The sequence below is a fragment of the Melanostigma gelatinosum genome (genome assembly GCF_949748355.1).
Source record: "Melanostigma gelatinosum genome assembly, chromosome: 9".
Classification (NCBI taxonomy): domain Eukaryota; kingdom Metazoa; phylum Chordata; class Actinopteri; order Perciformes; family Zoarcidae; genus Melanostigma; species Melanostigma gelatinosum.
This window is the reverse complement of record NC_136642.1, coordinates 16,151,313-16,166,467: the sequence shown is the minus strand read 5'-3', so window position 1 is coordinate 16,166,467 and position 15,155 is coordinate 16,151,313. Positions and strand designations below refer to the sequence as shown.

At 41.6% G+C, this 15,155-nt stretch overlaps 1 protein-coding gene across 2 annotated transcripts in view; it reads right to left on the bottom strand.

Moving 5' to 3' along the window:
• The window catches only part of LOC306781980 (lysophosphatidylcholine acyltransferase 1), a 30,582-nt gene extending 22,544 nt beyond the window's left edge, over positions 1 to 8,038 (bottom strand). For both annotated transcript variants that reach the window (XM_079275114.1, XM_079275115.1), the window contains exon 1: positions 7,655 to 8,038. In XM_079275114.1, coding sequence (XP_079131240.1) covers positions 7,655 to 7,777 — 123 coding nt within the window. In that variant the 5' untranslated portion in view covers positions 7,778 to 8,038. The remainder of the gene's footprint in view (positions 1 to 7,654) is intronic.
• Between the last annotated feature and the right edge of the window lie 7,117 nt (positions 8,039 to 15,155).

The window sequence follows — 15,155 nt, the reverse complement described above, 5'->3', positions numbered from 1 at the left end:
ACCCTAGATTCTCTTTCTTTTCATAGTACTCCAAACTGTTTACTTTCCCCAAGATCCTCTAAAGATATATGAATTAATTATATATGTCTGCCATACATAGCCGAGCTCTCTTTTTATACAGACCTTATATGTATAGTTTTGCACAACTGGCACTTTCTTCCGATGATAAAATGGGCCTTGCCAGGAATGCTTGAGAGCCACTGTATAATGCATTTGTTAAAAGACTTATTCAGACCCAAAGAATGCATAAATGTCACTAAGATTTAAAATAAAGGCAATGCTACAAAAGCAGAGAGGCTTTTTAGGAGCTGGAGTGAATTCAGCCTTTGTTGTACAGGGCATATAGTCATGCAATAAGGCTCGTCACAGTCTTAAGAGTGAGAGTGAAAACAAAATAAACATTAATCTTGAATTATGCAACTTGGGAATTGTATAATGGCTGCCAAGTAGAGCCTATATCGTAACAATACTGTAAATCAAAAAAAACAAAAAACAGCAGAGGTCTACTCTTTGTTGACAGTGTTGGGATCTAAAGGAGCGTGTTTGAGTTATCAGCATTTAAGAAACTGAATTCTTGACATCAATAGAATTATTAATGTATGTAACAATTATTAATGATTATTAATAACAACGGGGCACCACCCTGCGAACAGGGACCAATAACCAAACGATAAAACTAAGTCTCATAATTAGTGGTCACTCATAATGTCAATAGTCGGGTGCGACTACACATTCAGTGACAGTGAAGGGTTAAGTTCGTACACAGGGCTACTACATAGTTTCATTACACATATATATATGCACAAGTAATCACAGACGACTGCTCCTTAAAGTATAACAGTTTATTAAATCAAAATAGTAAATGATCAAATCAATTAATATTGCAACCAATAAACGTTATCATACAATTTTATATGCCTAAACTAAAGAATGAATAAAATGGATGAGGATGTCTGTATACAAGTATGTGTGTGTGTGTGTGTGTGGGTGAGCAAAAGGGGGGGGGCAGCGAGGGAACAGCTCAGTGACGTGTGACGTGGTGAGGACGTGGTGACGTCTCTCATGCGTGAGACCCAAAATGGCGGAGAGCCACAGGAGACCCGGTGTCTACATGTGCTGATCGCTGTTCCGCAGGTAGCTAGGTTAGCTCAAAGCTATATGTGTGTGTGAGGCAACCGAGGTCAACTCAGTTACCCAGGGGCAGCTGACTGTGTGTGTGTGAGTTAGTGAGAGGGAGGGAGGGAGCGAAGAGAGAGAGAGAGAGAGAGAGGGATAGGGAGAGGGAGAGAGAGAGAGAGAGAGGAGGGGGGGTCATGAATCACGCTCTGTGTGCGGCCCGAGTTGTAGTGAGAATGGGGAGACCTGGACGTATCGTATACAAAGTGCCGCTGTCGGTAGAACTGCCGGCAGCTATGTACGATAGCCGAGATTCCACACTTCACTCACAGAGCTGATTTAATGAGGAGAGAATATCACACGGAGTGTCATAAAACAAATGAAAATAAATCCCAAATAAAACAGACCCTTATCACTGCGGTGAGATGAGAGCATTGTTTCCTATCACCCCGAAACTCGGTCGGCGAGACGAAGGTCTGGCCACCATAGGTTCAGTCTTTCAGTGATAATACACAAACTCCCATTCAGTGACGGATCTAAATGCAGGCAGTTACAGCAGGCAATACACAATATAGCGGGGGTCCGTGGTCCGCGTTGTTTGCGCGATGGCACGGTGTAACAAGACAGTGATTTAACACAACAGGATGCGGGAGTAATAACACATCAATGAATAAGCTATGCTAAGCTAAGCCCAGATACCATGAATCTTACTGTGAGAAGCTTCGTTCGATGGGGCTCGTTCCCGTGATGGGAATCGATCAGTCCTCGAGTGTTGACTTGGGAGCGCGGCTCTCGGAGCGGGCGCAGACTGTGAGTAGCTCGGTGTTCAGGAGTCGGTCGCACCCAGTAGCGTGGCTCGCTCTGGAGTGGACGCAGGCTCGGCGGGCATCGGCGCGGCGTTTGAGCTGGCGTGGATGCAGGCTCGGCTGGACATCGGCGCGCCGTTTGAGCTGGCGCGGATGCAGGTCTCCTCGCTGCAGAGGGGAGGCCTGTGGGTTAACGTCGGTGGGGTACGTCGTTCATACCCCCCGGTAATCATCGGCTGACAAAGGGGGTTCGTCCTCGTCTTCCTGCCGGAGGGATTGATGAGGCCGCGTTGGCAGCTTGATGCTTGGGGGGGAGAGCTGGATCTTCTGTAGCCAGGACTGAGGTCCATGCTGAAGAGAGCGTTTGTGTGCTCCCTAGCTCGACGGCGGTCGAAGGGAAAAAGCCTTGAGGTGTGAGCGGCAGGCAGTTTTGTAGAACAGTGGTTGAACCACTGGGGTCCTGGTGCTGTCTTGGCTCTCGGCCAATGAGATTGCAGCGGTGCATTCAGGTGACTTCAGGAACCATAGCTTTTGGGCGGGGGGGGAAATTCACACCCAAATGTGAAATTCCTTCAGAGGAGGTTTGCTCTCATCAAACCACAATCAGGATGAAACCTTTGCTTGCAAAAGGGAAGGCCTGATTATCTTTGTTCACAGCACATGTTGAAGCCATATGGTCAGACCCCAACAACAGTGGAGCTTTATGTTGGCATTACTGACGAAATGCAAAGCAGCAATTGCAGTCAATTGTGAACTAGACGTTATCGGTCTGCTGATATTATCTATGCACTGAAGTAGAAGACCCTGAACGGTTAAGACCAGTCTACATTTTAACTATTGATATGCAACCAAAGTTTAGAGACTGTCTAAACTAACAGTGTATCCTGCTTTTTCTAAGCATAATGTAGTTCATGTAGCTGATGTTACTTTTGACTAAATTGATACTGGAACAGTGAATAAAAAGAAAAACAATCAAACTAACCTTTTTATTGGTAGTAGAGACATGTGTATGAGCTTCCCGTTTTCAAAATGCAAACAAACACTTAACAATTTTGACCGAATGATACCATCAATTATTAAAAGAATAAGAAAGAAAACAAAAATCAGGAGAGGCTTGAATAGCAGGTCTAGCTTAAAGTCAGCCCACCTGTGAGCTTAAGCCGTTGCTAACTTCGGGACTCGCGCTAACGTTGTGCCAGGCGGAAACCCTGACAGACACAGCTGATAACCTCACGGCTAAACTAATTGATCTGGTGGAGACTAACTGGGAAAGTGGCTGCATGTGTCTACGAAAATGCACGCAAGGTAGTGGCGGCTAACTCATCCGGAGAGGCATACTGGGGACAGTTGCCTGTTTTGTAGTTATGGCCTGAAAGGATCAGTCTTGTGGAAAACGCTCGTGCAAGTTTGTATGCGTTAGTTGTACGAGTTTGTGTTTATGGGTCTATGTTTAGCTGGCAGCTTTGCAGTCGTTAAATTGTTTGTTAATTGTACTTGTAGGAAGGTTGCAATTGATTCAATTGAGTTCGCGTTTCATTTTGTGTGTATTTTGGCGGTCCCTGTGGACAAAAGCTGCAGTGTTTCCGAGCACCACATTCCCTTTAGAAAAGCTCGTATTTTACTGGAGCAAGGTCTGACATTCTGCCCTGAGAAGTCCTGGTTCTGGCTCTCCTGTGCCTCCCTTTCCTCCAAGGGACCCAGCAATACAACCTGGGCCTCCAGCAGCGTGGAGTTAGTGTGCCCAGCTGGGACCTGCGGAGCAGCGAGGCGTAGCGCTGCTCCTGGCCGGAGGAGGAGGAGCCGCTGCTGCCGGGCGCAGAGCTCTCCACCTCCCGCCGGAGATTCGACTGCAGGGAAGCCAGATCTTCCGAGGAATCAGTTTTACACTGAGACTGTTTCATAACCAGATAAATCAACATACATTACTCCAGCGGTAACAGTCTTCTCTCCACCTCTGAACCCCGAAACCTTTTTGTTTGTTTGTTACTGTAACAGTTAAATACTGTTCTTCACAGTGTGGGAATAAGCTATTAACTCATTGCTGCTTTGGCAGGATCTAAACAGATTTAGGTATTTTTGGGGTTCCCCAATAAATCACACAAAGATTGTAAATTAGGCTCGTCTAACCTAAGATGGGAATCAAATCAACTTAAACATTAGCAGCTTGCACTCTGACACATTACCAACTTGTAGGCTTTAAGGCTTGATTGGGACAGGAATATTTGCTGATGCACCTAGATCGGCAACTAAAACCCTGAAATATGTTCTCATGTTAGGTCCATGCTAATCAACTCTGTGATCAAATAATTAGCTCATCAAGGTGCAAAACTGCAAGAGCATCTTTATTTGGATTTAAAGGTCAGGCAACCGAATTATAATAGAGTCTACTAATGAGAATCTGCAAGTCTCCACAGTTGCTCCAAGATTTGGGTCAACTTCAAGTCAAAGATTAGTAAAAAAGTCTCCAGCAATTTAAGCCTCAACTGCACAGACTCCTGCACTGTGAGCAATGACGCCAATTTGGCTAATTAGAAACAGGATTCTTTGTAGTTGATCTCCAGCCTCAAAGCTTTCGGGACGTTAGCCTGTTCTTACAGGCAGTAAAGGTAAAAGCTTTATGATCCAACTCCAAGCATACGGGTTAACGGGTTAATCCAACAAAATTCATCTGTTTCTGTAATCCTTTCTAGTCGGCAACATCGAGGATATTGCAAACATAATATAGCCAAAACTGATTTACTTATAAAAATAAATTGGAGACAATACAGTATTATCCATCTCTGGCCAATCATGCAATACATACAAAACAAAACATTGTACATGTTTTATTACAGTAATTATATTGACATCCGCCAAGCGCCAAATGCGGGCAGATTGTCCCGTTGAGGAGTAAATCTGACGGCTATCCACCACACTGGCAGGTAAATGTTTGTACCAAAACTATGCTGAGATTCTCCACCACGTTTTGGTGTCACCACCACCACCATAAGGACTTGTATACGACACCTTGTCTGTTATGGCTTACTCCTATGATAATCCTTCAGTATAAAAGTTAAGCCTTTTGCAACTTTGGCAAAAGCTTCATGTCTCTAGTTCTACTTTCAGCTACTAATCCTAAAACACTTTATGCTTATCTTAATTATGCATTTCCAAAACACTTATGATTATGACTAATTATGAATTCTCAAATATGAATCATTAAACACTTATTATAACTACTAAACACACAGTTCTACACTCAAATTTCCTACAGCCTCTTCTTTAAGATACATTAAACATAATACTATCACAGTGAAAGGTACTTAAACACAAGAATATCGAAAACAAAGGCAATTTGTTATTTTTGCCGGTAAAAAATATGCTTGGCCAGTGAACGTTTTTAATCTACCAGTCTGCTTGGCTGTTAAATGCAAAAGATACTTTTGGACACTGCTGGTGAAATAATCCTCATCTCATGCCATTTAGTGACTGTCACTTAGCACCGTCATTTTACAACGGACATGGGGTACATGAAGCAATTCATCTTCTTTGTGAATCCATAAAAGCACTCTGTGGGTTCATCGGTCGGTTAGCGGGTCAACTGGTGGACAGAACTTTCACTTCCTGCTCATATCTTCAATGTTTCAGTTCAGAGTTTGACTTTTTCACGTTGCTGCGGATGTGGAAACAAAACCAGCGCAACATGCTGAAAACAATTGTGCTCAGTTTCATAAGACAGAGCCTTCTTATTTCTATCATATCATGACACACTTTGGCTTTAGCAAAAAAGCTCTGTTACCAAAAAGATGACAATTAAATGCCACTTTAGGGGATTAGGGAGTTGTGTCTCATATTTGGCCTTTTTTTTGTTGGTACAGTTGTCAAAATAAAACATGATTCTGCTATTGTAACTGTAATTTGCATATTTAATCACGAAGCACGTTGAACACGCTTTTACATCCCTCGAAGTGTGTAATTGGTGTTGATAAATAAACAGTCCTGCGTTGATAACTTCCTTGATTTTATTGTGTTAGCCTTAATGGACAAACCAGAAAACCTGTCCATTCTCTTGGCTTTGATCCACCCGTCACTCTACCTTTTTTCCTTTCCGTCTCCGTCAAAGGAGCGAGAAAGAAAAAATAAAACAATGTGTGTGAACCTCCCTAAGTCACGATTCTTACTTGTAACAAGATACTCACTTATGCCTGCTATGCCATTCATAAAACTGAGGCTCTAACCTTGGACTGAACTCTGTTACTGAAAATACCACACAGCTGTGTCCCAATGTCACACCGTTTACTAATACTTTATAGTATACCCTATAAACTACACTTTATGGTAACCATTTTGGCAGGTAATATCATAGAAATTTTTGTGTTGAACTGTTTTGTGCTCACAGGAAATAATACAATATATGCACTGCTGGACGTCAATCAAAAGCCAATTTCAAATTTGGAAGCTTTACAAAGATAAGGGAACTGGTTTGGCCAATATTTAATACATGTATGCATTTCTTTCCCTTACAGCTACGGGTGATACGAGTACATGAACAATGCACTCGTATCAAACACTTTTAAAATGCATGCTGGCATCTATAATTATACTTTTCTCTGATGTTAATGTACTACATACTCAAACTTGATAAGAAGTATATAGTGTTCAATAGGGAGACAGAGCTTATTAAGGCCATGGACAACAACTAAAACTGTCTCTTAAACCTCATCTGAATCCCTATGTTGCCGTCACAAGGGATCATATGAGGTGAGCAAAAGGTCCCACGTGTGCCTTCCAATTTCTAAACAGCGACAGTTTGAGAGAGCAAGATAATGTGATGCTCACAAGAACACAAAAATATATCAAACCTGTGTCTGGAAGCTTTAGCCTGCAAGTGAACACCTTTTTGCATGAAAGCCTGATAACTATCAGATGATCAACACGAATGACAGATAGCTGAACTGCCTGCATATCTGCTCCATGTTGCAAAATTGTAACATTTTAATCAGGCGTCCAATTGCAAAAACGTTTTAACTTCAACAGCTGGGCAAAATATGTCTTATAAATAAGCTCAAACTTTTGGGAGGGGTGGGGGAATGTAACATGACTGTCAGTTGTTCATCCCTTTCTCCAGCCTCCATATCCACACGTGTTGGTTGCTGGTTAAGTGGGACGCACGGTGATAGCCACCAAAGGCATGCACAGAAAAACGGTACCGTGTTTACAACACGTTTAAAACATTCATGAACTCACGGGAAAGGGTATCGCACAAAATGCTCGTTTCTGATACTAGCTATGACACCAGTGCAACAAGCTAGGCCCACCCTGGACAGACGGCCATACTAAAATAGCTATATTTCATCTGAATGGATTGCTAACGCATTCCTGGGTGAGAGGTGTTGATTTTAATGTTGCATGCTCATGTGTACAATGTATGCCGTTGCGGTGGCTAACCGTCCTTTTTTTTTATAAAAAATGCTCAGCCCTTTCCAGCAGTATTTAAGCAAGGCAGCAACCAAACAAGACAGGAGGGAGAAAGCAACATGTATGTGGCTACTGTTAGTAGGCTAGCTAAGACTAGCTCAGCTGACTACCTGTAATTCAGGAAATACTGCCAAGTTAATGGTGACAGCCTCTCCACGGTGCCGCACTTAAGTGTTCATGTTCTACAAACTACGACAGCAACATGTAGAAAGCTAAGTTATAGCTGTAGAGGAGAACGTCACTTGCCTGCAAACATAATTGTACGTTAACGTTACCTTTGCCTTTTCCAGGGGGGTGAATTTCAAGACGTGCACAAAAGGGTTTCTAAACGGGGGAGCTTGGTCCATCTTCTTTCCATCTCCTTCCATCGCACACTGTCTGTTACTCGGTAACCTCATTATTAGACGAGGTCACGTTGGTCGAGGTTGAAACTCAGTTCTCAATATTGCAAACAGACACTGATTTTGCCCGAAAGGTAGTCTCCTCACGCAAAACACGCAGTTTCCCTTATCAGTCCTGCATGGTGGCTAATTGAGGTGGCAGTGCAGGGTTATCTTCCTCTCCCGCAAAGCATGGAGGGATAATGGTTAGCTCAAGGATTAGCTGGGGATATTTGAAGTCGCCGATATATTTCTGCCTACAGTGCGCAGAGCGCCTTCCTCCACACTGTGTTGTCAGCTAGCTCTGGATGCTAACGGAGCCACGATTCTGCTCTTTTGACAGTGCGCATGCGTAGCACATCCTCCGATCTACATCATTGTGCCTAGAAGATGCTGCCTTCATAACTGTCCAAAATATCGTAATTTGTATAATGCACCATATCTTTGTGATATTTGCGATACATTTCTACTATTGGCCAGGGGCATGGACAAAATATGAAACATGTTCAAAATAGGCTCACAATGCAATACTATAGCCCTACAATAACCACATCTGGATCAATTAAAACACCCTCTTTTTTCTTGATAATGTTTAACATAAACATTGCTGCAATTATACGTTTGTGAATTTCTGAGATGTTAATCTTAAAGGGAAACGGAGCATAAAGCCTAAAGCTACAGTAAATGTATTATTAATATATATATATATTATAGATGGTTTATGTGTTATCATAGCACAATTATTGAGAACTATGAATTGCATACTGATACAAGTCAAGTGCATATGATTTTAGTCACAAAAGGCAATATTTGTCCAAAGATATCAGCAGCTCCTGAAGTTCAAATATTTAGTTTGTTCGTATCTCAATGAATATAAATATGTTTCACTTTAATTTATGCACAAATTAATGCACTCCGAGAGGTGTTATGGCATTCACCTAATTCCAACCTAATTATATTTTATGATTGAATGAATGCCACAAACGTATAAAAAATAAGACACAAGAAGAAAAATATGCATTTTAGTTAGATATATTGCACGTAGTTTATGTTTCACAGCAAACGTGCATGTGTTTTAAAATATGGACACACTCAGCACCATGGTTTAAAAACCTACAGGAGATTTATTAGCTGGTAGACTATAAATAGGGCATTTGGCAATGTTGTATTTATCTTTAACTGAGGCCTAATAACTCTTGACCTATGATTTACTTTCGTATTGTGTCTTGTTTCAAATGAATGGCTCTTCATAGCTGATTGTATGCTTCCCTCTAGTGGTGATTACTTCACAGCACAGTCAGGGGCGTATTTCTGACTACACCCAGCCATATGTTCACTCAGAAGCACATATGATACACACACACAGAGTTACAGATACAGCTCTTGTGGACCATACAAATCCACGAACACAATTTTAGTCCACTGGTAACAACTTTTCCGTTTGTTCCAATCAAGCAAGGGAATTCTGCCACTTTATTGGCAGCAGTAGCCATCAGAGTAAACACTGAAAAATAGATAAGGTTTTAAAGCATGCAGCCAAAAAAAAATCCACAATCGTTTAAAGGGATAAGAATAATTACTCACAATACAATGAGACAAAACTTTATAACAGATGAAACTACACGTTTTAGTAGACAGAGATGGCTTGTATGTGACTTGCTAATAAACATTGCGTTTATGGATCATGGTGTTGGGTGATTTCCACCCCCGACATTAATGTAGGCTGAAACGATATTGAGAAATATATTACAGAATAAAATGCAACCAAAAAGCTGTCATTCATTACATGTGTAGTTTCCAGCAACAATGTACTTTTCTTTGAGTGGAATGTAACATGAATGTCACCAGTGACCTCGTTTTCATCATTATCTGCTGATCTTATAAAGGAATTGAGGTTTCAATTACAACATCCTGCTTTATTGACTCCCTTTTACACCATGCAACGTTTGATTATCATTGTGAATTATGTGAGAAGAAGAAGTTTTGAAGGTGTGAATGTGTGACTGTGAAGATATGATCAGAAGATGAAAAATAAAATGGAAAACTAAATAAAATGTTTTTGTGTTTAGACAGGATGTCATTAAAATTAGTGAAGTTGTGGATTGGCCAATTTCGAACGTACCACAAAAGCTTGGCTTTCACGTTTTATTTGGCTATTTTTATTTGTCCACTGTCTGAGTATGTGATGAATTGTTAATTACACTGAAGTACTTTAGTTTAGAAGGATAACTTGAAATCCTAGCCAATTTTTTTGTGAATAAAAGTTTTTGTGAAGCTAAAGAAAAACTAAGAGCAGAATATATCTTGACCACAGCGCTTTACTCTATTGCGTATAAGCTGAATTGTGCGTGCACAGCAGTTTCTTAAGTTCCTCATTCACAAACCTATTGATTGGACCATGTGTTCATACAGGTACTCAAGCATGTGGTGAGAACAAAGGTGCTGTATTTTGGAAACTGTATTTTATTCATCACACTTGATGTCTCCCTGTCCTCTCAGCAATCATGTTTTTGCTTACGGTTTTTGTAATTGCAAGTATGTCAAGATCAGCCAGTCAATCATACACATGTGCGCAAACACACGGCATGCACATTTTACACACACACACACCTACACACACGCGCACCTACACGCACACACACACACACACACACACACACACACCTACACACACACACACACACACACACAAACACACGCACACAACATTCAACCTCATATTTTAATTTGGGTGTGGAACGTGTCGTCAAAGTGCCCTGTGGGCTGACCATATCAGGTCATGACATTTGCATTTGACAGGAACCACATCAGACAGGGTTAATACTGGAGAAGATGGAGGGATAGAAAAAGGAAAAACAAAGGTTTCCCCATTCCTCCTACATCCCCTTCCCTCTCTCTTTCCCTCCCTCAATCCCATAGCTGAGGTGCTTAAATTAAAAAGGAAGAAATGCAATTTAAAGACATGGGGTAAACAATCACAAAACACTTGTTTCTGGAGGAGACACAATTTCCTGGTGCCTTGTCCAATTTCTTATGGCCCGGAGGGCTGCCGCATGCGCTTTAACACCTGGTTCTACACCGCTGATTAAAATTGTAATGCCAGTGTTGAATCAATCCATATGACATTTTGGAAATACACAAGTATTAGGTCATTTTATATATACAGCATTTTTTCTATTGTTTTCACTTGGAGAGAGAAGGGTGCAAGGTGGTGACTCGAAGTGGGTGTCAATACTATGCCTTCCAACTGTTTGTAGGTAAGGAAGTTTCAATATCCTGAACAAGTACAAATACGTCACTATTATTGTTGTACATAGTATTTAAAGCCAGATGTAGGATGTATTGGAAAACCAATAATGGGATGATTATGAATGTATTGATGTAGTTTTGTCAACATTACTGTAGTGATCATCATCAAAAGTGGCCTAGGATGTAATGCATTCGGAAAAGTAAGGGAAGAATTATGTGTACTTCCATTTCACAAGGGCCATGTGAATGATGGCTAGCACTTTGGGGGCCTTCCATCACTGTCAATGTGCCTTTAAACCCAGATCCAAAGCTGAAACAGCTTCTTGCACTTGACCAAATCAGCTCATGCAGATTGTCCATGAAGGAAATTTGAAGACAGAATGTGTCTTAAAGAAACAAAAGCGAGTGGAGGCAGAGCATACGAGAAAGACACACAGCAGATCTGTGCAGACAGACAGAAGACCAGGTCGATAATTTAAGGGCAAAAATTCAATCGGGAATGCATCAAGAATGACTTAAAGGAAAAGGGAGGAGTGAGACTGAGAACAAGAGCGAGAGAGAGGATGTCCAGATTTTTGCACCACTATTATACCAGTACACCCCCTCAGGCCAAACATCTGAGGCAGTGTGACAGACGGACTGCTGTTTGCTTCACACCACAGTAATGTTTTACCAGCCCCTGCGCCCATGTCAATCAATGGCCGGCATGTTCCAAAACATATTCAACACACAAAGAGAACACTTTGGCTTGAGGAAATGGATTGTGCGCAAGATTGGCAGGGGACTCTCTGGATGTGTCAATCATCAAAGGCCCTTTGTTTTACTGCTGTCCCGAGCTTCAGCAACAAAGACTTTTCCTTTTGTCTCATTTGTCTTTGTATGCAATATAAACACTTGCATTTTCTGTATTACATTTGGCTCCAAGAGAAAACACATTTTTTTTAAGATAAAAAAAAACTCAAACCAAAAGTATAATAGTGTTGATTTGTCCCAGAGAGGGGACTTTGTCAAACAGGTACAAGTGGAATTCACAATACTCGGCTCTGTGCAGCATGCTTTTGTGAAAGAGCTAATCTACGCATTTCATGATATGCTGATGATGAGAGCAGGCAGGGGGGGGGGGGGGGGGTTGTAAGCATTTGAAACCACAATTTCACACAACGGACATTTGAAATCCGAGAGAGCTGCTGTCCCTTCTCTGGCATCGAATCTAAGCGGCTTCTCTTTGGTTTTTTTTCTTCTCATCTCTCTCCTCTGGTCTCTTGTCCTATCTTCCTGTATGGCCTCTCCAGGTGCTGCACTATCTCACAGCTAACACAGGAATCCATGAGCCGTGTACATCCACAGCCCTTTGAAAGAGGAAGCCACTTTGCCGCTCATTTTGGAAAGCACCTTCCATCGTCCTCTGTGTTCTTCAGGGAGATGAAGGGGGCTCCCGCAAGAAGAGCGGTTTTTGTAACCAAAGCCACATGCTGGGCAGGACAGCCAGTTGTAAGACAAGAAAGATCTTTGTGGCGAACACAAGTGCTTGGCTGTCCTCTCGCATGCCTGTCTCTCAGCATTGCTTTGCCTGCTGGACACCTGTACAACTGTCATTTTACACAGGCAAAAAACAAGGACATGCTACACAGGGGGGCGTGTAAAGAGGGATTGAACAGGCGTGTGTTTGTATGTGTTTTCTTTGTAAAGAACTCCGTAAGTGGTGCCGAGTGCCTTCTTCTGAAGGTTAGTGTTTGATGGGGAACATCATTACCGTCCATCTCAAAAGAGTCAGCCTTTCAGGAGGTGAGACTGTCATACTAAACACGTTAATGACACTTTTTCTCAATTTTTTGCTGGAATAGTGAAGAGATGGACTTTGGCCTTGAGAGAAAGCCTCTAGCACTGAGTGACCAAATGACACCAAATTTGGGATTTTCAACATGCTTTGTTCTTCTCTGTATACGTTTCACTTTCAATGGTGTTCTTGAAACAAAGTAAATGAGCGAAAGATACAAAGTTTGAAGCGCTGAATAAGACAGAGGAGGGACAACAAATAGAGATGTCAGCCCTTTTGGAAATGAAAGGGGAGGTCATGTCTTTGGAATGTGACTGGATGATAGAGAGCAGGAAGAGGAAAAAGATAAAGTCTGGCATGCACACACACGCACAATACAGATACCCATGCCCTGTTGTGCTATCATCAAGGGTCGAGTGTTAGTTGACAGAAACCACTGATCTGCCTGAGTGCTAATACCACGATAAGACACGAGGACATCGGTGACCTGTGTGTGAGTGTGTGTCTGTATGAGGGATGCACATAAAACCCAAGGCCTTGCTTTAGAATGGAATACTGGGGCTACAAGCTGATCATTTATATCGTTTAGGTTAATTCCTCGCATTTATTTTATAAGTAATATAATTGGAATAAGTTCACAATGCTCACTGGATCTTCCACCAGACTATCATGATACACTGGTTAAGAACCAGGTCTTTCAACAAGCATCACTCTGGTTTCTGAAAACACTGCCAACATCACAGTGTGGCAGGTGTTATGCTTCATAATTTAGTAGGAATAATCCATTATGTATATGATTTGGCTTAAATGATACTCACTAAAAGGCACACCCATCACTTCACTGGTTCACATCTCCTGTTATGTGTGAGGTTCTTTCAAATGAAGACCATAAGATAGGCTTCGCTTTGACTTTTATTTTCATACTTGGTTTATGTTTGCCAAGAATTAGTTTATTTCTCTCATTTGCCAGTGCAAACATAAGGGAATTGAAGCCACCGGGTTTAAGATGGCATGGTGGCTTCATATTTGATGGTATATTTCATGTTTTGCAGCATATGGATGTGCTCCAGCACACAGTAGAGGGATTTTGATGGTTAAAATGCAAAGAACATAGAAAATAGTTAAAGGAATAGGAATTTCTGGAGATGGGTATATCTGCTTTCTTGCTAAGAGTTACATGAGAAGATTGATACCACTATCAAGGGTGTAAGTTAATCATGAAGCCACAGCTGAGCACAAAAACTGGAAACAGGTGGAAACAGCTAGCCTGACTCATTTAAAAGGCAACGGAATGCACTTTCTTGCTCGACTCACTCAAGTCAGTCTCTAAACACTTTGCTCAACTAGAGGCTGACAGTCTCACATGGTTTCATTGCTAAAACTGAGTGGAAACAATTATAAAGTTAAAAAACCTGAGTAGCAGAACCAATCCAAAGTCTTAAGGTCCCAATCGGCCCCTTTATAATGGAGCTGTGACATGAAGAAGTTTTGTCCTTGAAAACATTGTGGTAGCAGAAACACATTCACATAACTGCTGTTGCTACAGCTGCACTGTTAACATGCTAACAAACACACACAGACTTCTCATTTACTGCTGCTACTGTTCTAAGGAAAAAAGTCTTTAAACAATCCTCAGACATTTTGAAGGTAGACAAGGCTGGGTAGAGAAGAAGAGAGAGATTCAGAGAAAGAAACATAGGCGGAATTATATTCTCGACAAGCAGATTGAAAAGCTGTAGACAAAAACAAAATGATCCTCCTTTAATGGGAAGAATTAGTCAGGGAATGCTGGAATGGAAGAAGGCGGCGTGGGAGGATGACTTCACAGTCAGATTGCAGAAAGGCTGATGCCACAAGTCTTTTGGGGAAATGTCATTCCGTGTCTACACATCTGTCAACACTGCAACAAATGTGTCCTTTTATCCGTCTCTTTCTCTCTCTCCGACTCTCTTGTCACATCCTGTTCTCTAAGGCAGATACTGTTTACTTTAATTGACCATCTAGGTTGATGACAAAGGTATCAAAACGGTGGGACTGTCATTTCACACTCTCTTTTCCTGTTTCCTTTCCCTCTGCCATTTCTTCATCTTCTCCAGGGCAGTTTGAATCTTTGAGGCGGTGCTGACAACCCAGAGGTCAGAGATTATGATTCTAGCGTAGGCACTTAGAAGTGGACAATTTGGGTTGAGAATGTGAATGAACAAGAAGAAGAACCTGAAACAATGAATTAACCCAATAGAGCGACTCAGTAAAACATAATTGGTAATATTGTCTGGAAAGCACATCAAAGTTTTTTTGTAGAAATGTTAATTTCTGCCAAATTATGTTGATTTAATGCAACATCTAAAGATGACCAGGAGTTATTTTGTT